Source organism: Cebus imitator, unplaced genomic scaffold (genome assembly GCF_001604975.1).
Source record: "Cebus imitator isolate Cc_AM_T3 unplaced genomic scaffold, Cebus_imitator-1.0 Scaffold95, whole genome shotgun sequence".
Taxonomy (NCBI): Eukaryota; Metazoa; Chordata; class Mammalia; order Primates; family Cebidae; genus Cebus; species Cebus imitator.
This window is the reverse complement of record NW_016107410.1, coordinates 2,626,944-2,651,105: the sequence shown is the minus strand read 5'-3', so window position 1 is coordinate 2,651,105 and position 24,162 is coordinate 2,626,944. Positions and strand designations below refer to the sequence as shown.

General features: G+C 36.3%; 1 protein-coding gene across 1 annotated transcript in view; it reads left to right on the top strand.

The window, feature by feature from the left end:
• Window positions 1–19,750: 19,750 nt before the first annotated feature.
• The window catches only part of DPP10 (dipeptidyl peptidase like 10), a 1,448,345-nt gene continuing 1,443,933 nt past the window's right edge, over window positions 19,751–24,162 (top strand). Inside the window, exon 1 of the mRNA XM_017536067.2 lies at window positions 19,751–20,298. Coding sequence (XP_017391556.1) covers window positions 20,239–20,298 — 60 coding nt within the window. The 5' untranslated portion in view covers window positions 19,751–20,238. The remainder of the gene's footprint in view (window positions 20,299–24,162) is intronic.

Here is a 24,162-nt window from a genome sequence, read left to right as displayed (position 1 = left end):
CTCCCATGTTTCTATGCCACATTCCTAGTGTCTCGGCACTTATGCTTATGTATGCTGCTCTCTGGGCACTGGAAGCTGCCACATCTCTAGGCTTTGTGACTGCATTCCAGACAGAACAGGTTGCTTCAGCAGATTTCTGCTTATATCCCAGACCTGTGTTATATGCCCACACCTAGCTGAAAAAGGAACTGAATAAACCTGTTTCTACCTTTCAAGTCCTGCAGGTCAGTCAGGCAAAGGAGAAGGGTATTTAAAGTGCAGGTTGCATCAGCCAACCTGTAGTGTTGGCCCACCGCCATTCCAAGGATAAATTTTATATAAGCAATTATTAGATCACACAATATATACTGAATTATTAATATTTCTCATCTCCTAAATATAGTAATATGAGAGCTGGTGGTTTTAAATCTTTCTTGCTTTTAGCCTAATTTATCTTAGCTTCAGGGCAGACTCCCCTGTACCTGGGTCTGTGGCTCTGTAAAGAAATGGCAAGCCGAGTTATACTCAGGCACAGCAATTAAATTCTATTGTGTATGCCAACTCCGGTCACTGGAAAGGGCTGCCCAAACTGCCACATAGAAATGAATTCTGAAATTACCTAGAGGACTGGCAGGAAAGTGGGCCTTGATGTTTGCCCACGACGGAAAATAGAGAAAATGTTTGCCTGTGGCTGAGTGTGTGTTCTCCCTTTTCATATAAAATTCAGCTATAATGTAAACACTTCCCTGGAAAGTGTACTAATTTTCATCTTTCCTCATGTAATTCTTTTAACACCAATATTTTTGAAGAAAGGGAAATGGATGCTTTTGCTTAGTAAACTGAGTTCAATTGGGAAGCCCTTATGTTGTAGAAAAGAAGCCCAGGTTGACAGTCATCTACACTTGTTTCTTTGAGTTTAAGAAATTTTCCTGGGGATATCACTATAAATTCTGTATTCTAACTAATGTTCAAAGAAGTGACGGTAGCTGCATAATTTTCATTGCTGTTTGTACTATGATTCTTATTACCATTTATAAGTTGGTGCAAAGCTTTATTTCCAAATTAGCAACCTTAAATTTATCTACCCAAAGCTATTTTTGTTCAAAATCACCTATTCATATAAATGAAGTCATATTCCTTGTAATAGTCTACTTGGCTGTCGTAACAAGATACCACAGACTGTGTGGCTAAAACAATGAAGATTTATTTTTTTCACAGTTCTGAAAGCTGGAAAGTCCAAGGTCAAGGTGCCAGCAAGATAGTTTTTATTCTGAGGCTGCTTCTCTTGGCTTGCAGGTAGCTGTCGTCTTGCTGGGTGCTCACGTGACTTCTTTGTGTGTGGGGAAAGCGAGAGAAAGCTCTTTATTGACTCGATATAAGTCTCTTCCTATTTTATCAAGGCCCCCACTTTTATGACCTCATCTAACCTTAATTATCTCCTTATAGGACCTATGTCCAAATATAGATTGGGACTTCAATATGTAAATTTGGGGGAACATACACCAATATGTAAATTTGGCGGCACATACACCAATTCATAGCATCTCTATAAAATTAAATTATAGGAAAGTTATAGTAATTCTAAAATAGAAGATACGTTTTCCTCATTCTAGGTTCAATCTTTTATTCTAACCTGTTTCTTAAGTCATGATATCCTGTATCCACAGAATGTTCAAGGTCCTTAGAAAGATTTGTGAGAAAGCATGAAAAGCAATCCAAATATGCTTATTTTATCAGAGCTTTACTTTTGGCTGGAATTATTTAGCTTGAGAGGTCACTAAGAATAATAAATACCAGTAATATAAAGGTTAAGTTATTTTCTTCCACGTAAACTTTAATCGGTTTTATGATTTTTAATTCTTGTTTCAATTAGAAATTTGAGAATCTGGAAAATCCCCTCTAATGAGCTTTTATTTTTTTTTTAATTTTATGAGAGATGATTTAAGTAACAGGGTTTGCCAAGTGAATATCAGCTTTTGATCAAGGAAATGGTTCTGAGCTATTCAACAGAGTGTTTAAAACTGAGGACAGAAACAAGCCTCAAATTGGTATGTTGATTGTTGTGATTCAGAAAAAAATAATTGGACTAGAAATTTAGAAAAAAAAACAAAAAAACAAAAAATGGTTTCACTTTCACTTCTGATTGTCTCTAGTCTCCTAGAATAAGTTTCAAGTGAAGAATGCCTGGTACAAAACTGACCAGGACTTCTAGACTGGAAGGCAGAATATCTGAGTTTGACTATACCAGCAATACTTGCCAGTTGTATGACTTTGGACGTAAGACTTAACTCCTTTGAGCCTCAACTTCCTTATTCGTGAAATGGGACTACAGATTTCCATTTAAACATACAAGTAAATACATATTTAGAATTGTGCCGGTCATTGGTATGCAGTAAATTTGAACTAGATGATAAGTTCTTTGTGGGTAGATATGTGTAAAAACCATAGTTGTTTAACTGCAACACACTTTTAATTTTTAGTTAAATATATAGGCACTCAAGAATGTTTGCTGAGTGAATGAGAGAACATATTATAAACAAGTGACTTATCATCTCATTTCCTTTACTCCAATATTCAGAGTTTGCCCCAGTGGGTCTTCAGCTTTGGTAGTTTATGATATTTTTACGCAGAATAGAATTGAAATCTACAATTTTTAGGACTGGCTCAAAGGAGCAGCAATTAAAAATCTCATGTTAGTCAAGGCAAGGTTTGTACATATGAATAAGCCATTAACACTCCAGAAATGTGAGCAACAATTTTCTCTTTTTGGATTTATTTTGTCAAAATTACAAAAGTAGTGCATATTTGTTGGAGTAAAGTTTAAACAAATCCAATCCTGTACAGAATTCTAAAAAAAATAAAGAGAAGCCTGCCTTTTTTTTCATTCTCATACTCCTTCTTATCCTACTTCCTAGGAGTAAATGATGATAAAAGTTTGATGCATATTTTTTCACAGCTCTCTCTCTCTCTCTCATATATTCAGATGAAGAAATTGACAGGTAGGGATTTTCTTTTAATGAATTATATTGGACAGTAGGTACATTTATAATTTATAAAGAAGGGAACACAGAGAGGGCTCCCAAAGAACGATTCTGCATTGTGCAATGCCGTTTGCTATAGTATGAAACCTGAGGGGTGTCTGGGACTGGGTCAGATGAATACGTTTTTGCACAGAATGGCTCTTCCTGGTTCACGGCAATTATATCACAAAAATGACCACTTCTCCACATCTATCTTGGCTGGCTTGATATTAATCTACCTAGTTGAGGTTCATTTCTTTTTTCTAAACCCAAATCTGACATTAAATATTGAAACTGTTCAATACATCAATTGGATATATTTGGGCACTTCCTGGATTGGGCATTTGGCATAGTTACTAAAACAGAGCTCACATATGGCTTCAGAAAAAGTAGCCTTGAATAGAATAAAATTCAGTTATGTTTCATTATTTTAACACATTTTGCTCTTTTGAACAAGTAGATACCCTGCCTTTGGTTATCTGGGCTTTAGCACCTTTGCTGCTAAGCTGAGTTTGGAAATGAAGATCTGAGACATAGCCATACATGTACAATATTTCTCAAAAGATTGAATTTTAAACATTCTTCATAATTTTTGTTATAAACTGTAGCCGTGTTCTAGAAGGCCTAACATTTTGAGATTTGAAATCTTCCTCAGGGTTAGTTACACATGGGACTGTCACAAAAGGTCCAAACTCATCACTGTGGGCCCACATTTCTTATTTCCACCAAGAAATCTGTAGGTTTCCATAGAAGGCACCAGGGCAATGCTTATCAGGAGTAGGGAAAGGATACTTAGCATCAACAAGGCAATGCTTAGCAGGAGTAAGGAAAGGATAAATCAACACCAGCCCCTGACACATCCACATGACCCTGTGGAGAAGTCCTGAGCCTCGCTGGGCCATGTGTCTGCAGTTCTCCCCATCACAGTTCATCAGGAAAACTCTGCTTGATAGACAGAAATCCAAGAATTGTGCCTTAGACTATTTGGTCTAAGATAACACAATACACAGGTTGGAGGACTTACAAACAAAAAATATTTATTTGTCACAATTCTGTTGACTGGGAAGTCCAGGATCAAGGCGGCAGCAGATTCAGTGTCTGGTAAGGGCCTGCTTCCTTGTTCATAGACAGCTATCTTTTGCCCGTGTCTTCATATGGCAGAAGGGATGAAGGAGCTCTCTGGGGTTCCTTTTATAAAAATTACTAATCCCATTCATGAGGGTTCCACCCTCATGACCTAATCACCTCTCAGAGGCACCACCTCCTATGCCATCCCTTGGGGGTTAGGATTTCAACCTATGAATTTGGGGTTGGGAAGGAACAAGCATTCAGTCCATAGCAGATTGCATGTATCAAAGCACATCAGTTTCTAGAAAAAGAAATTAAATGAGTGACATACTCTTAGGAAGCTAAGCTTCAGTAAAAGAGGAGTAGCAAAAAGGAAGAGAAGGAATAGAATAGATTCCACATGAGTAGAAACAATTTTGTATCCAATTTTGGTTAAGAACAGGGCTGATATGCAGCCAATATGTACTGCAACTAGTTTACATGTATTTAAATACTTCTCTACTGGTAGAGCATTTTTCCATGTCTCTGCCTCTGGTGTTCACATCTGTCTCTGAGCATGGAGAGGTTCTGGGGCAAAGACAACACCTGGTTGGTATCAGACAGAGAAAGGGAAGATACACTAAACACATTTTCAAAGGTTTTGATGACTTTCTTCTTGAAAGGGGAAGAAATTTCAGCACCTGAGCTGAGAGGATAGGGACAAGAGGACTCAGAGGAAGTGTAAGAGAAAATCCCGAAGACTGAGAGAAAGGGGGACAGAACAAATTGCTCCTGTGCATATGAGGGCTAAGGGTCACCTATGTGTCAGGAGGCAGGGTGGTAATTAAACTTTGTAGATTAAAATGCTTCTACAACATTCAGCCCAAACTTACTCTGCAATATCTCTATTCCTTTCTACATGAGTTGCAGACATTGGCCACAACCAAATCTGTTCTGAAACTTTGTAACGCATTAGCAATAATAGTTGAGTAGCTATAACAATTCTCAACCAGCACTTATTTATTAGTAGTAGATATCAAGTCAAAAGCACCATTATCTGCTCCCTTGAAGAAAAACTGACATCAGAGACAAACTGCAGAGTACTTGTGGAGGTGACGGGCACAGTGCCTGGATCAGGTGGGCTGGCATTCAAGTTGCACCATTTACGGACATCTCAGAACTTTCTTTTCATTCAAAGGTATTATTACTACTGTCTTCTCTCTTACTTCCGATTTCTGATCACTTCTCACCATCAAGGCATTCTGAAGTGCAGTCTTTTATCCATTCATATAACAAATATTTATTGACCTTCTACTAGATGTCAGCCATCAGAAAATTATAAGGAATAGGTGATGCTGAGAAGCTCACTCTAATTTGCAGTTACCAATGGAGAAGACTGAGTAAGGGGGATGGTTTGGTTATTAAGCAGACCTATTACTCAGTATTGATTCCAGTGTTTAGTATTTCTGATGTTTACTAGTCCTCAGGCAAATTAACTTCTCTGAGTCTCAAATATTTCATTTGCAAGATTGGAGCAAATAATGTGTATAAAGTGCTGGCAGAGAGACTGATTCATAGTCATGACAACATAAATGTTTTTTTTCTTTCTTCCTGTCTCCTAATCAATATAAGGGTCTGCATCTAGATGTGAAGTGGCATAAGGGATGGACTTGTCAAATTTAGTTAATACTTTTGCTCACAGTGAAGTTCAAAGACTTGAAATAATTTGTTTACCTCCTTTAAGATCTCAATTACCCTGTCATTTGGACAAATTTCTATGGAAGTGGGTGGGATGAGAGGTGGACTGGCAAACTTCAGAGTATAGAAGGAAAGAAAAAACAAATGACTGGGCATTTTGCCAGAGAGAGAGAGAGTCTTCTAGACTTTGCCTTTCTTCCTTGGTGTTATTTAATCATTGTAGCTTTACTGGAGTTCTCTGGTGGGCATTTATTATTGATACTAGGGCTGTTCTTTTTACTTTGCACTTGCCAGTGACACAGAACAGCTGAAAATCTGATCGCAGCATGCCGTTTTGAGTTCACTTATGTCCCCTATCTCCCAGGCTCCATAACTAAAGAATCAGTGTTTAGAGAGTGATTTCAGAGTCTCGTCCATCTTCAGTGTCTTTAAGGATGGAAAACCTGGACTGCGGGGTCTGCAACATTCTGCAGCCTCCAGCCTGAAAGCCAAAAAAAGTGAAGAGACCCTCCCTCAATCTTATGCCTCTCTTAGCTCTGGCTGGGTATTGGGCACAGATTTTAATCACTGTGTGTCATTGACCCTTGGGTGCCATAACCTCTGTGTGGATGAAGGCATCACTTTTGGAGGAGTAACAGCACACATCTGTCACAGTCTTATATCCATGTTTTGGTGACTCCTGTATTTGAGCAGCCCCTGCTATGTCAGAATCATAATAGTTTTTCATGGACATTTTACATTCACTAAGGATTTTACATCAACCAGGTTTCGAAGAGACACATCCATTTTCACTCCCTTGCTGTTTTTGGACACATTTAACATAATGCTTTAGAAAGTTTTCGCAAACAGTTAACATCTGTATATAATGGGGTTGACATTATTACTGACTTTTCAACAATATCCTAATCAAAATCCTTTATCATTCTATGTTGCTCAAGTTACCAGCACCTATTTCTTCTTTCACTCCTCCATGTTTTCTCTTTTTGGGTTTCCATTGATTTGATTACTTTTCTTAGCGTTTTGTTAGTTGCTTGCGCTAGTCTTTTTAACCCTTTCTAGAGAATGCTCTAGAATAATTATCCAGAAAACCCTTTGCCCTACTTTAGTATAAACACCACTCTTTTCTTTAGCTTCTAAAATTACAACAAGGTAGATGAACATCACTACAGATTTTTTTTTTCCTGTTGCTTTTCTCCTCTGGAGTGCAATTTGAAAAAGTACTTTTTGTATGGTCCTTACTTTAGACCCATTGCTTAAGAAGTTTGGGGTAAGTGATTTCCAAGATGATTTATAACATTTAGAAAGAGTTGGCAACAAGCATGCCATGCTTTCATTTCTTAATTTAACTTATTTATCAAGGCTTTATAATGTGTTATCAATGCCTGAATGTCTCTGAATCCACTTTTTTCAGTGAAAGTGCCAACTACATGTTTGGTCCAAATTAGAGACCTCTGATGTGATCTCTCATGTTGCCAGCTGAAGGTAAGCATGCAGGTTTTCTCTGCCACCATGCTCTGTGCCTTGGTAACTCTCTCATCAGGCAAATGCCAGGGCTTCATGTTCTGCCTTTTATGCTTTTACTGTCCATTCTGAAGCTATACTTCATCATTATTGGGGTAGGAAACATATACATGTGCACATTTTTCCTCACACATGGTCACTAGGTTGCAAGGAATAAAAACCCATTCAAATAAATAAAGCAAAAATGGGCAAACCAAAGGGAACCTCTGGAAGCTAGGCCTTACAGGGCCTGTGACCAGGAACTGGAGGGTTGGGGCCAGTCCCACACTTCAGTGTTTCTCTGCTGATCTTCTTCTTTCTCCTTCAGCTGCTATTCACATTGTCTTGGCTTTGGCAAATATAGGACACAAATGTGATTGTCTTAAGCCCTACCCAGATACTCAGTTTTACCACTTTACGTTTTCAATAGAGACTGACTAGTGTTTCTTTTTTTCCAAATATAACTTCCAGAAAGAGAAGTTGTTTTGTTTGTTTGTCTATAGCTAATTCCATTAGCTGAAACCAGGAGGTATTGGGCTCATAAGGTCTGTTTATTTCTTAATAGAGGCTGTTGGAATAAGTTTTCTGAGAAAGAGATAAGAATTTTGGAAGGACAAGATTGCTGCCTCTAGTACAATTCTATACACATGTACACACCCCACATATGTACATATGTATTATCCATTCATAAAAAATATGCAGAATAGAAAATGGAGATTGAGAAGCCAGCATAATACAGAATAAAAAGATTTGGAGTGGGAGGAAAGAGTCATGAACGCTTGAATTAGCTTTGTCACTAATGCTGGTGTCACCTTGGGTAACTACCTTCCTATTTCTGAATTTCATTGTCCTAATTAACAAGCGAGGAATGTACTAGCAGTTAGTTATGCACCTTAACACCTTTTTAAATAAATGATTTAAAAAAAATGAATGGCCCTTATATTAAATTTCTTCTTTTCTGTAAACCACTGGTTCTCAGATCTTTTGGTCTCAGGGACTTATATCCTTAAAAAACAAATAAAAGATTGAGGAAATCCAAGAGCTTTAATTCTATGGGTCATGTCTATTAATGTTGACTGTATTAAAAATTAACAGTAACATTAAGAAAAAAATGTTTATCAATTAATTTAAAAATCACAATAATATACTTACTGTGTTTTAACATAAGTAACCTTTTTATGTAAACTAACTTATTTCCAAAACAAAACACAGTCTCTTCAATGTCTGCTTTGAAAGAAAAACAGATGGATTTTTGTAACTATTTTTCCAATTTTTGCAACTTGTTCGTTTTCACTGAAGTGTATGAAGAAAATTGACCTTAAAGCAGAATTGTAGTTGGAAAAGGTGGAAATACTTTATGGCCTTTTTAGATAATCGTGGTTCCTTTTTTTGGTAGCACACCACAACTCTACTAAAGGTAGTTTCTTAAATGTTAGTTGCAATATAGGATCGGAAACCATATCTATTAACTTTTCACTATGAAAAGTTTATTAATCTATTTTTTACTCTTTTACCCATGCATGATTCTTTAATGTCATGCATTGGACATTTGGAAAATGCTGACTTATCTACTAATTTAGATCTTCCAAATGTTGACAATTTTTATTATACAACATTGAGAAATTATATTTGTTAATACAACCACGAATCTCATCAGAAAAGTCTAAGTATTGGAAAGATGTTAAGCTCCCCTGACAGTTACAAGTTTCCCAAATTCTAATTTTGCCTTGAAAGTTCCAATTTTAACTTTGGCAACAGCTATAGTCAATTGTTTTCCTTAAAGCATTAGCCTCAATTTGTTCATTTTAGAGGATGTATCAGTCAAATATTCAAGCCTGAATAATCACAGTGTGCCTGTCAATTGTTCTTTCAAGTAAAAATGTCATTTCATTACAAAGTACCTCATCAAGTTACAACTTAATTGCACAGCCATTGTACTTTGACTAGTGGCAGAAGTGTTTTACCCATTGTTTCATGAAGAACAGGCTTTTGATGAGCACATCTACAGAGGGATTATGAGAAGCACTATGTGGGAGGTAAATATTTTGTGATTTGCATGTCTGAAGTTAGCTTTATTCTGTCTTCTTATTTGATTGATAGTTTTGCTAGTTACAGAATTCTATTAGAAATCATTTTCCCTTAATATGTTCTTCTACCCAGCCTACCAGTTTTCAGAATTGCTATTGAGAAGCCCACAGCTCCTCTGATTTATTATTGTTCATACATAACACTTTTATTTTTTCTCCATGAAATCTCTTAGCATCTTTGTCCCTAGTGCTCTAAAATTTCAAAATGAGGTTCCTCATTCAGTGTCTAGTTTTCCTTTTTGTGTTGGACATTCAGCGGCTACTTTCAATCTAGAAGCTCTGGCCCTTCCATTTCTAGAAAATTTAAGTCATTATTTGGTTGACTGTTTCTTCCCTCCTGTTCTTTGTTCCCTTTCTTTCTAGTACTAATCTTTAGATATCAGACCACTGCAAAAAAGTTTTCTAATTTTCATCTTTTCTATCTTTTTAAAGACACTCTTTTTATATTGGTTTTTTCAACTTTATATTATACTGATTTTTTAAAATTTCTGGTATCACATTTTTAATTACTAGTGTTTTTCTTTGAATGCACTTTTATTTTTTAAAACAGCATTCTAGTCTTGTTTCATGGATACAATAGCCGCTGTTACTACTCTTAATAATAGTTTCTTTCATTTTTTTCTCCCTTCATAGCCCTTGCTTCCTCCAAGTTGCTTCTTTTCTATTTAGCTGACTTGGTCTCTATATTAAAATATATAATTTTTTAATATATAATAATCCTCAGTTTTCTGCTCATGATTTATAATAGAAACTGAAAGTGTAATTGAAACCTCTGAGCACATGAATAGGGTTTGCAGATTTTGATGTTCTTGGCAGGGTGATCAGGATGAGTTGTTAGGTTTCTTTGATGTTAATGTCTTTGGGCTTTTCCTTGGAGAAGACTCAATATCTTCAGGCTTTTCCTTGGCACAGACTTTTCTAATCTTTGTATTTAAAATACAGGTCTGCCTACCAGAGTTTTGGAAATAAAAAACAGGAAAGAGGTACGTTGGCCAGCATTCCATATTCACTTGGCCATGTCATCTCACTGGTGATGGGAAGGAAGGCAGCAAATCACACTGTCACGTGTGTACCTATGCAACAATCTTGTATGTTCTTCACATGTACCCCAAAACCTAAAATGCAAAATAAATAAATGGAAAAAAAAAGAGTGTCTAGGTTTACAGAAGAGTCTGGAGTCCTTTTGTGCTGATACCCTGTATTTAGAGTCTCCAGAATTGAACCTTCCAGAAATCTGAGAAGTCTCCAGAATTTTGCCAGAGTGGAGGATGGGCAGTTGTCTATGGGCATAGAAGGGGCAGGAGTTCTAGGGATATATATATATTTTTCAGATAATGTTAAACCAATTATCATCTTTCTCATCATCATAATTACTCTTCCCCCCCAGTTCCAGAGATAGCTGGTACTGGCACTTCCTGGACCTTTTGATGTTTCTGCAGTGAAAATATGGTTGTTTCTGAGTTTTCCATAGTACCAGCTTAAGCTTGCACTGATTAATTATTTAATTAAGTATGTTCAATTATTCGACACTCATTTTTCAGTCTTCCAAAAATTTGTTGCTGTTAAATCTTCTCTTTTTCTTTCCATTCGTATAAGTTTATATATTCCAAAAGAAAATCTTTACTTATCCAGTGGGTGTTATTAGATGTTACACAACTAGATGCATGTATCCAATTGGCTTTTTCTGGTTTTGACCCTTCTTACATTTGAAAGGAGAACTAAAATCCTTAGGCACTTAAGTGTTGGACATTTCAGGTCACCAGCAATAGCAGGACAAGAACTTGGAACTTTGGTGATCTTTAATCATGCAGTGTATGGTTAAAACTGGTCCTGGTTTTCTACAAAGGGGCCATATATGCTTCCCAAACAATGATTTAGCTCTACTTCCATGACCTTCTTTGGCTAGATCCTTATTTCTTTAGAAAATCTTTTCATTCTCTTTGGTTCTCTTGTGCTCAATTCTTCTCAGTAACAGTTTTAATCTTCCCTACTCTCCTCTAGCCCAATCCCATGTCTCATTCTTTCTCAGAAAATTATGCCAACACTTACTTAATATGGAATCTGTTCATGTACTTCTAGTTCTCACCTTGATATCTAGACAGCCATACATGAGCTTTCTTATTTCCAGCCTCAGAGGAAATAAAAAGCTTCTTCCTCATAAAAACTGCTCTTACCACCAGAAATCTGCACCCCATTTCCTCAGATTTTCTTTTGAAAATTACTGCATTATTTTTCTACCTTATTCCTGTTTCCAGTTTTCTACCTCAAAAACTCTCTTGTCTCACTTTTGATGACCCAGCTCATGCTTCATGTCCTTTCTGAAGCCTTTGACCACATACCCCCAGAGGTGGTTGCTTCATACGTGGCACCATTTGACGTCATTACCCCCATACTTGAATGTGAGCTCAGTGAAGCAAAAGATCATTGTTGCTCACTTTTGTACTGCTAATGCCTACTATGTTTTTTAAAAACATAGTATGTTTCTTCTATGTTTTAAGAAACATAGTAGGCATGCACATTTTTGTCTCGATCAACAAATGAATACTTTAACTCTGGTGCTAAGAGCTGGAAACTTTTAGAGTTCAAGCAGTCTTTCAATCAATATTCTTTAGTGAGAAAACATTTTTAAAAAAATCTAATTCTAAACCATTGTTTAACTTAGGAGCTCAAAAAAAAAAACACTAATGTTGAACTAACTTGCCCCCTAAATACAATAAACTTTTACATTGTAAAAGTGAGAATGCTGTTTTTCTCAAGTATAATTTTGGCAAAATTCAGGATAAAAATGCATCTTTTTGGTGGTGTTCCTCCCCTGTTGCTGTTACCCCAGACAGTGTGTATTTTGCTTAAATTTTCTAATCAGCTAAGTAGCACATCTGCTGTTTCATTCCCACACTGACTCATATCTGATAGATTTGTTTAGGGGAAGAAGACAGAAAAATGTAGTAATATTTTTTGAGGAAAAAATAGCAGTTTCTATAGACTTTATGATTTTATAGTAATCATAACTTTTATTTATATAGTATTATTACCTTTTCCAAGCATAAATTTGCATCTTCACAGCTAAGCTTCTTAACAGGGGTTTATATTCCATGTTCCATGTGCCTATTTTTTTGCCTTTTGTTCAGCCTTTGATCTATTGAAATCTAATATCTCTTTTGCCATTCCACCAAGCTGCTTTTAGCAAGAATAAATGTGACCTTGTTACTGCTAAACTCAATGAATAGATTTTATGTTTAATTAATGAATTAAGTAATATAACATGCGGTTTGTTGTTGATCTGTATGTTTGTGCTAAAGTGTTTCATGTTATATAAAGACTTTTGAATCATAATCTTATCCCTCAGAGAACTATGGACAAGTTAATAAACTTAAGAATCATACAGAAGTAAGTTACTAAAATCAGAATGTGATTAGTACCATAAAAGAGGCAAAGATAAAACATGGAAAAATCAGCAAGACAATTTGAGCAAAGAGGTAACATTTAGATGGGTATTGAAGAATATGTAACAGTTGGGGATGGCATGAAGGAAATAAAATGAGCACTTTCTTAAACTTATTTTGTTTTCCAGGAGTTGAAAGGCGATCCGTTTAGCTTTTGTTTTAAAGCCCTCTTTGAATGAGGCAATGACGAGGCTGGAAGAGATATTTTGAATGTGGGTACTTTACTTGCCTTTTCCAAAGACTACAAACATTTAATTTGTTTTAAGGCCACTCCTTGAATTTTTATTCCAGAAAACTTGTTTTATGACCATAATTTTGTAAGATAGAGCAAAATTTCCAAACCAGCACTTTGTTCTCTTACATAATGTACAAAAGGCTGAAGTTATAAACCACATCTGTCATGGCACCTCCTTAACGCTGGAAGGTAGCAGTCAGTCCCTGAGTTGGGCACTATCTGCAGTTGAAGATTGTTTACTGCAGGGAAAGAGAGGGGTCTGAGTCCTGGAAAACACTGGTCCTCCACTGTTTGGGAGATGTGGGAATCCAGGACTGAATGACTGACAGAGCTCCCTAACAATTATAATGGTTGTTTTATTGGGTTCATCAATTACCTGCCTTACATGTGAACTCCTTTTCAGATCATAAAATGTTGAGACAACCCTCACAAAAGGAAGAAATGAAAATAGGAAAAATGGGCAATCAGGGAGCAATAGTCAAAATTCCTAAAAGAACTTGGAACTTTAGAATAGTATAGGGTGGCTTGGGGGATTACTGTCACTAATAGCTGACCTAGATGAAATAGTCTGTCCCTGATGTCTGGGGAAACTATAGTGCAATGGATTTTATGTGTGCATTCTGTCTTTACAATGATTCATTACTTTGGCCATAGAGAAAATTTATCGAAGGCATTTGTCAGGGATTGTGGAGCAGAGATTGCTATGCTTACATAAAGAGTTACCTCCAGTGTTTATTTCTGTGTGTTCATGAGAGCATCTGTACCTAGAACTGAACATTTCTGAGACACTTTTTGGGGTGCTGTTTGCTGAGTTATTTGCACTGGAGAACTGAGCATGAGGAAAGCTCCAAAAGTCCCTTATGAGGAAATCATGGCGATCTATTTTACTGTTTTATAAATTTAGGATTTGGATCACATTTTCAGCTGGAAGTTTTTGCAAAAGAGAATTATTCCAGAAAACATAAATGTCACCATTAAAAATGTGTAAGACAATGACATTAGCAGAGATAATGTTTTGTTTTTTTTTTATGGATGTGGAACTCCATTTGGGGAAGAGAGAATTTTTGAGACGTTTGTTTGGTTCTGGTTAACAAGCAGCAGGGAGTGGAACTTGTCATGAATGTCAGTCAACTGAATCTGTGACAGTCATGCACCCTGAGGTCGGTCTGTGTCATGCAGACTATATATCCAGTGCACTTGGAAGTAGGTAATCTCCAGGGTAAGAACAAATTGTAGTCAGGGATCAGCCAAGAGGACATCCTGAAAAGTTTGTGGTGATGATCTAGAGTTGAAACAAGAGATGAACTGTGGAAAAATCAGGCAGCCGAATCCAATAATGGGAGGTGCAAAGAGGGGCAATTCACATCTGTCAATGAGTGTAGATCAGTTCTTATTGGCTATGGGAATGGCGGCCAGCTCTCAAGCTGGACTGGCATAGGCCAGACAATCACTTCAATTATTTGTCAATCTAAACCATCTTCTCACATTCTATGTGGTTTTAGGCAACACCTCATGAGAGAAGGAGTACAATAAACTACTTCATTAATTAAATTGGAAGATTAATTGAAAATGTAGGGCAAGCACTTCCCAATTTGTATATGTTTGTGTGTTTGGTTAGAATATTATGGGACGTAAGTCTAGAGATGTGGCTTTCAAACAGTGAGTCAACAGTAGTTGATCATCTAATGTAAAAGTGAGTATAGATATTTGTGTTCTTTTTCCTCATTAAACTTACGTTTAATGCTACTTGAGAATTCATAATACTATATACTTTTTTTTTCAGGAAGTCCTTGAAGTGATTTCTATTGAAAGAATAAAAAATGTTAATTTTACTTTTTGTTGTATTAGTACAGTTACAATGGTTACTAGTATAAAATAGTCTTTTTATTTGTATAGCAGAATAGTTAAAAGTATACATTCTGTATGTAGTCAGACCTGCCTACTCTGCCTCCTACCAATGGCCCTGGCCTTTGGAGAGCTGTATGTGCCAGCAGGGGAAATCCCCACATAGTTTACAGTCAACTCTGGTATTTCCCCATATGCAAGGGTTATTATAGGTCTGTATCCTACTCCTGAAGAACTCAGGAAAATATATTATGGAAGCCCTGTTGATAACAAGACACATAGGATAAAGAAATTCTGTCTTATATTTACCTGCAATAGCTTCGAATTGAACTTGTCACAGTCTATGGACCATTAAATATAAGCATGCTGACATATTGAGGCTGGATGGCAGAGACAAGGCAAATACCTCTGCAGTATGAATAATGAGCAGCAGTCGGGCTATGGCTATCATTAGGGTTACTCAGAATGCTATTCTGATTTTACTTCTATTTTGGCACATGCTGAAAGTCACTTTCTTGTTACTTAAACTTGAGTGTAGCCATGAGAGTGGCTTTGGCTAATGGAATGTAAATGGAAGTGTTTGGTTCCTTTGCTGGACATAAACCTTTAAATAAGACCATGATTTTTAACATTTCTTTCCCTCTGCCATGTTGGTTGTGGCAGCTTGTATTCAGATGGAGCCTCTAATAGCCTGATTCCCTAAGTTTGAAAGAGCCTCACTTGTTCTTCCTTCCATGCAAACCTGGTATTGTCATACAGTATAATGAGAAAGAAACCTTCATTATTTTAAACCACTGGGATTTGGGAATTTGTTATACGTTTATTTATTTATTTTATTCTTTATTTATATTTCTGAGACAGAGTCTCTTTCTGTTACTCAGGCTGTAGTGCAGTGGCACAATCCCAGCTCACTGCAACCTCTGCCTCTGGGGTTCAAGGAATTCTTATGCCTCAGCCTCTCAAATAGCTGGGATTACAGATATACACCACCATGCCATGCTAATTTTGTATTTTTTAGTAGAGATGGGGTTTTGCCATGTTTCCCAAGCTGGGCTTGAGCACCTGGTCTCAAGTGATCCACTCGCCTCCCAAAATGCTGGGGTTATCGGCGTGGGCAACTGCAACTGACCTTGGAGATTACTTGTTATTGAAGCATACCTTTGCCTATCCTGACTGAGCAAGTGGTTTCCAGAAAAGATTAATTGTTGAAGACCATGAATCCAGAATTAGACCAGGGATATCTACTTTGGTGAACCCAGAGAACCATCTGAAGCAAAGAAGATATTAGAAGCGGGGGTCAGTCATGAAGAAGCAGGCAGGAGTTAGGTGAGAGTCAAATCAAAAAAGCCAACAATATGAAACCATATTCCAGGTCTAGTAGGAAATTCAAATGACTTAGTGCATGGGTCATGAGAAGACCAGGACACAGATGGTGGGTGTCAAGATGAGGAGATGACCTCTCAATGGCCATGTAGGGATTTGAATTTTCTGCAATGGATTCCCAAAATCAGGGAAACAGCCCAATATCCTTTCAGATATCATTCTTATTGACTAGGGGTCTGGGCTTGCCTAACTGCAATCTGTAGGTTATTACTGTGACCAGTTAGTTAGGGCTAGGACAGATGGAACCTGAAACAAAGAGACAGACATTGGTAGTAGAATCTATCTGACACTTTGACATTATTTTTTTCTAATGGGATATTTTTACTAAGCCCATCCTAAATTTCTATTTCCCAGAGGAAACTAGCTGGTCAAGAAACATCACAGGTTATATTTTCTGAAAGTATTAGCCATCTTTATTTTTGTGGGAAAGGTGCAAGAGACTCACTCCTAATTTTTCCCAAACTGTGGAACTTGACAACAGCATATTTGCATATGGTTATCATAAGTGTTGATTAAATTTGAAATTGGTCCTTTGCACTAAATTATCTAAATTTTCCAGTTCAGTATGATTTAGTGTATAGTGTTTCTTGAGCAGATCTAAACCTTAAAAAAAATCCTTCCATGTGACAACTGTGATGCAATTTTGCAGCTGTTTTCATTCTAAACATATTGAGCCCAATATATCTCAATTAGAAGAAATGTATATGAATTATCCTTATTAAGCAGTATTTGTAATTTTCTAGCATGTGTCTAAATTTTTTGGTCTCTATTTTCTTTTAGTTGTACATTCCAATTGGCTACATTAAGACACAGCAGATTTTACAAAATAATGAAAAATTTATACATGTTTTAAATAGAAATGTTTAAAAATTACTATGGTTTTCATTTCCTTGGTTCATGAAATGATAATATAACAGAAAGGGAAAACAAAATCCAAAATGAGATTTGGGTCATATGTTTTGCTCTGAACACTTGATTTTTCTTTGGAACTTGGAGTTTGATATAATGTGGAGCCTGGAAAGGGAGCATATGGTGTATACAAGGCACTCTTTTCTCTTACCGTGATTTTTCTCTATTTTCAAAATGCAACTTTGGGAAAAGATTTAAGGTGGATTCTGGGCACCTACCAATGGATGGTGTACTACAGAAAGGGGCATTCTCAACTCCTCTGTCTCTCTAGGTCATACTTCCTCTAGTATAATTTTTTTTTCTCTCTCTCTTCCTCTCCCCACACCAAACTCAGGTTTTTGTTTTGTTTTGTTTTTTTGTTTATTTTTTTAAATCATAACATTCTCATTCTGTTGCTAAATTTTATTCCTTTCTGGGTATGTCTTGCAATCAAAACACAAGTTAATGCTGTGAAAAAAAAAAAAAAAAAAAAAAAAACACCCTTTGGCAGTTTCCGAGTTTGGGGGTTTTACATCTGTAGGTTGAAGGACTGATATTCCCTATGGATATTTTTTAAATTTAGCCATAACAGCCAACCAAGAGCCAAGCTTTCTCCCACCTTACAGAAAGTGGATGCTATCTATAGGTAGTGTCAATATCTTTCTTGGATCCTACTGCCATCCAGGTTGGGGTAGAACCATTTTGAAAAATTAGAGAAGGGGTGAAGTCTCATGTGAATGTAGTTGTAGAAATCTAGCAACTCATACCCTCTTTGTGATAGACATGTAAATGCTGTCTCTATCAATGTGCCTGGCAAAGGTTCCTTGAAGTACTAGTGGCTCCTTCCATCATGTACAGTTCTCTGATGGGGATGGGAAACTGAATTCTTGGACTGATCTCTTCTTCTACCCTTCCTCATTCTCCCTGGGTCCCCCGATAATTTAGTTTGGAGGTTTCTTAAATACCTAGTATAAAGTGCTATCTAAGAAAGGAATTAAGCCAATTCTATTGGTATAGAATATTCATTTCTTCAGAAATTAAACTGTTAACAACATGTTGAAATGTTCATGGGTTTTTTTTCACTGAGTATTTGTATGTTTTCTACTTCATTACTTTCTTCCTTTTTCTTCATTGTTATTTTCCCTATTTTTGAGTTGATTTTGCCATACTTTTTCCAACTATTTGAAATAAATATTTAGCTTATTAATTATTGATGTTACATTTTTCTGCATTTCTGATATAGGCACTTAATTATACACATTTTCCTCTAAATATTGATTTAGCCGCATACTGCAGATTTTCTGTGTTGTTTTTATTATTGTTGAATACAAAATGTTTAAACAATTTTGATACAATTTTTTGTGATTTATGAATTATTTAAAACAATGCTATTCAGCCAAAATACAACATAAGCCACAAATGCTAGTCATATTTGTGACTTAGAATTTTAAACTTCAAATCACAACGTTTGTTGGTCCTATGGCACCTCTGGTTGTGCTCAGTGTGATGCCTTGATATTGCTACACTGGATTCTCAGACACTGCCTTTTGCCTTGTTCTTATTGGCTCCATCTCTTTTCCCACGACTGTCCTAATTTCTCCAATACTCTTGCAATAAACCTTTGTGGCTTTGGACAGTCTGATCTTGCTTCTGTCACATCCTTACCTCCGCTATACTGCTTAGAACTATAACCCTCTGAAACACAGCCATCCTCAAACATGTAGAGACTACTTTGCCAGAATGTTTAGATCACTTTTCTGTTTTACAAGAGAAAATATATTTTTACAATTATGTTTAAGTTTATTTCACCAAACTAATTAAATTATTTCATTTCACATTAAAGTTTATATGTTATATTTTTAGGTTGTTCATAAAGCATCCTTAATGTAGTTCATGTAGTTCAATCTTATGAACCTAGCGTTTCATTAGCAAGATATATTTTTTATGAATAAATAGTGTTAGTTTTCAACATCAAATACTTGGCAACAAAAGATGGAAAAGAATGTTTTGCATTTATTCAAGACTACTGGATCTTATTTCCAACCAGGATATATTTCTTCTAGTCAGTGTTGATGTGAAAATGGGGACTGGTGACTCAGAAAACTTTATTTACAAATATTTATAATTTATTTTGCCTAAAATGACATTAGGGACAGAGAGGTAGCCATTTGGGGAGTTGGGCTGGCATGAGCTAACTACTAGTTTGTCCCAAGCAGTCAAAAATGTGGCCTCAGGGAAAGCAATGGTCAAACATACAGGTAAAAAAGAAACCATTGTCTTGCTTCAATGCAATATCCAAAAACTACAATAACTATATCCAAAAAAATGTATCTTAAGCTTTCTCCCACCTTACAGAAATGACAGTCACTTCTCTGGTTGTTATGGCTAAATTTTTAAAATATCCACAGAGAATATCAGTCCTTCAAGCTACAGATATAAACCCCCCAAATTCTGACACTGCCAACAGTTTTTTTTTTTTTTTTCCCCACAACGTTTACTTATGTTTTGATTGCAAGAAGTACCCAGGAAGGAGTAAAATATAGTAACAGAATGAGAATGTTATGATTAAAAAAAAAAACCTGAGTTTAGGGTGAGAAGAGAGAGAGAGAGAAATATTTTGCACTAGAAATAGTATAATCTGGAGAGACAGAGGAGTTGAGAGTGCCCCTTTAAACGGCAGGACTGCAATTGATCTCTGTATGTTTTCTGATTTTCGTCCCTTTGAAAGGGGAATAAGAGCCAGGATCACTGGCTGTACCGTGGAGCTGTCACATCCCCATACTGAAAAGGTACACTGCAAGTGAATTTAAACCATTTTTGGCTTTCTATTCTATATTGCCAAGAGCTTTGAGACCGATGAACCAAGTAAATGCTTTATTTAGGGCTAAGTGAGATACAGATTCCTCCAATCTGACAACGTTTCAGCCTCCAGAGTGAGGAAGCAGCAGAAACAGAAGCAGCAGAAGCAACAGCAGTAGCAGCAGCAGCAGAAGCAACAGCAGTAGCAGCAGCAGCAGCAGCAACAGCCCCTACTGAAGTCTAATAGAGGAGACTTGATACTAGTTCGTTCTGGAACTCCGCCTGGGATTGTGCACTGTCCAGGGTCCTGAAACATGAACCAAACTGCCAGCGTGTCCCATCACATCAAGTGTCAACCCTCAAAAACAATCAAGGTAGGATCTGGTTTTGTTTCTTCCCTCTGCTTCTGCACATGTGTCTTCATTCATCTACCTAACAAATGGGCATTGATATATCAGGGTACTGAGAGTGGATATACCTAGTTGATTTGAGTTTGAATTGAAGGTTGAATTGCAATAAAGCATTTGGGTCTGTTTGCATGTATATGTAGACTGGAAAGAATACTTTCCACTGAACACTTCTTTCACCATGGTGCCTTTGACTTTTTTTGACTGAGAATCTATCAGTGGTATATTTCCAGAAGAAAGTTTAGTGAGTGTCTAGAAGAGTTTCTAGTGCATGCCAATTTTCTTGGTAGAACCGGTGAAGAATTTGCAAACTGCTAGAAATAGATACTATCAAACCGACTATAAATCTGATAAAAGGATTTCATTGTCATATGAACTTTGGATCTCTTATTCTTTTTCAAAACAAAGCTCATCCTTCAATGTGAATGTTGAACTGGTGGTTATACTAAAGAGATTATAGTGAGAGAAGATGAAAGACTAGAGAGAGTATGAAACCACATGTCCCTATGTATATCACCATGTAACTCAAAACCAGTGAGATGATTGGAGACACTCTTTAATGCAGGTGTTGTTTTAAATTTAGGCTTTTCTGATAGCACATGGTTAAAGATAAAGAACAAACTCGCAATATCACTCTTCTGTTTTAGTTTCAAGTTGTGCTTATATCATTCTCTTTGTTTTTATTTGGGATGCTCTTACTTCCAAGAAGACTTATAAGTGACCAGGTTTCCAATCAAAATTTACTCTATTTTGTCATTTACTTGAATTGTATTATTATCTGTGTGTATATTTTGCATCTTGAAGGAAAGTGATGGATTCGTCTCCAACTCTTTTACAAAAAAGAAAAAAAAAACCTCTGATTACCCTGACAGGTCATCTTAGTCACTGCAATCTCTCATTAACGTACAAGTATATACCTTTTGCTGCTATTACAGAATTTGATGACCCTGACTTTTTATGATTTACATTACGTTTTGGTTTATGTCTCAGGCCTTTAATAATATTGCATAGACTGTAATTACAAAAGGAATATAATTTTCAACAATGTCTCTTCTTTGTGAATTTACCTACCCTTTGCCAGAGTCTTTCAGTGATAGATAAACCATAAACTAAACATGTTTCTCTATTTATTAGCAGTTACTTTTAAAAGCAATGGGGTTTTCAGGGTATATCAAATGATGCATAATTAGACTCCCATCATATATAAACATAGGAAGTTAACCGAAATCATGCAGAACTCATATTCAGATAATTTACAACATCTCTAATGGCAAATATATGAAAATCTTTTTCAGTATTAGATTTTCTGTGCTGTACTAAGTTTAGAAATTTAAAAAGTGTTGACTTTTGGATATAAGTTTTCCTCTGTGTATTGGTTTCCACATACATCAATTATATAAGCATATCACCACTGAACAAAGGCAAAATAGTAAATATATGTCACTCTACATTAAGATACATAAACTCTAGTGGGAAATATGTGTTGAAGCCTAAAGTCAGATAGAGTTACAAACTGGCTGTCTACTGCTGAGTATGTCTAGCATGCCATAACATAACCAGTGTCTTTCTGTTTAAGAGTTTGAGGTCACAGGAATCAAGCATTTATTTTCCCTTTTCTTTATTGGGTAAGCACAAATGACTACTACTTCATATCACTTTCTTTATTAGTGCTCTGGCATTGACTGCCCTCAAACAAACTATGGAACAAAAAAATGTGTCTAGTGTGGGGGTTTTACATCATCTTGCTGATCTTGCAGATGCTCGTTTTTACTTCTAACTACAGCCGTTGAATTGAAATGAAAAGCATCATAAAAATTGGACAACCCACCACTTAGCAATGCATTATATTAATGGCTTAATGAAAGAATCTTGAATCAAAGCTCCAGGTAATTTGGTTAATTGTACAAGTTAAATTCTTTTGTGCATCCCACTCCCAATATTGCTGTGGGGAGCAAAAGATGCTTGTGATGTTCATAAAGTATATATAGTTGCAAGCACTGAACTATTAAGGGAGCAATTACTTGAGCATTTTCCAATTTGCAACAGTAAAAAGGGATAAGTGGAAAAGCTCTCTTACTTCAAATTATGTGCTCAATTATGAAACATTTATGGCTTTTGGAATTTATACTAAAAATGGCTATCTATATTTAGGTAATGCATTAGCCTATGAACAAAATGCAATAACAATATAAAGAAAAGCCCTAAGTGAGAGGGTTTTGGGAAGCTATGGGACATTGGAGCTCAACATACTCTTTGAACTTTTAGAATTTTAGTTTCAAGCATGGTTGTTTAGAGTTAATTTTTTTCCTCATTCTTAAAGTTACTATCTGATAATTTTAAGTAACCCTCCCTCATGGAATCTGGTTGGCCTGCAGATAATGATAACCCACATTGAGGATCTGTAAATATCCAGATACTTAATAACTTGCATATTGCTCCATTTTAGAAATTCTAAAATCTCCAGAGACTTTTTTCCCAATGCTCAGTATAATAACCTTTAGAGAGCTTTTCCCCCATCAGTATAGTAAATGTTGACTGTTTCTCCTCTCAACAGTTAAACTGCTGATAAAAAAAATGCAATGGGAATGAACAAAAATGAATTGCATTGCTAAAATAGCTGTAAAGACCAAAAGTATGCAGGAAGAGAAAATAGCTGTGTGTGTGTGTTTTCTTCCCCACTTGAAGTTCAAGAAGTGTTGCAGTCTGCAGTGTGTCAAATTCACCAATGCACCAATTGTTGCCAGTGAAGGCTGTTTGTGGTCATGATTGTGTCAGAGTTGGAAAAGAAGGAACTGGAAGATGTCACAGTGGAACAAGATGCTCAACAGTGTTCAGGTTGCTTGACACTTGCTTTTGTCATTTTGGCCATTCTTTAGCTCAGGGAGTTACTGACACACTTTTCCTGACATACTTGGGCAGGTATATTTCTATCGTCAAAACCAGTAAGGGAGAGAAAAGGGAGCCAAATAAGGGTACCAAGTGTGTTCTCAGATCACTTTGGGTGAAATGCTGAATGCAATTCACTCTGAAAACTTTCCTCTATTTCAGAGCATGTATAGGAATAAAGCTTGTCCCAACGTGATTACAAATCTTACTGTCAAGCTAGCAACATTCGTTAAAAAAAATCTTTTACTCTGAGATCTATAATGGAAAGTTTTAGGAACTATCTGGGAATGCTAAATGGAGAGCAGATCTTTGCGTTATTATACATGTGCTTTCTGAACAATGTCCCCCACCATAGGCAGCAAACTTGATTTTTTCCTTCACTGCTATGGCTTCTCTTGGCTGTACTGAAAGTAAATTAAATCTTTCAGCCAAATCTCTGGTCTTGGTTTACTTCTTTTGCTAGTGGAATTGCAAACTTAGAATTTTGCCTCTAAAATGTGCAGAGATTTTTTTCTCATTTCTTGTGCATTTGAATATCAGTCTAGCATCAATGTGTGTCTAAAGTGAGTAGAGGAAATCCTCCATCCCTCTTGAAGTTACAAATTGTGAGTAACTTATCTGGGGTGGTGATTCCCAGATCAAGAATTATATGTATTACATTTTATATAGTAACTCTGAAATACAGTACGCAATATTTCTTTACCCTTCCCATTTAGTGACCAGTCTTTTTCTTTCTCTTTCCTTTTTACAAGACCTGTCTGATTTATTTTAATACCGCCTTCACGTCCAGGTTTTCACTTCCATTTAGAAAAGGGTCTCAAGGTATAAAAGTTCTAGTTACTTCCTACGTAGTCCTACTGCAAGTTTTTAAAAACTATACTTAAAGAAGTCTTTAAGATTTTCATTGTCTTCAGAGTATATCTTGAGCTGGCAAACTTTTTCATG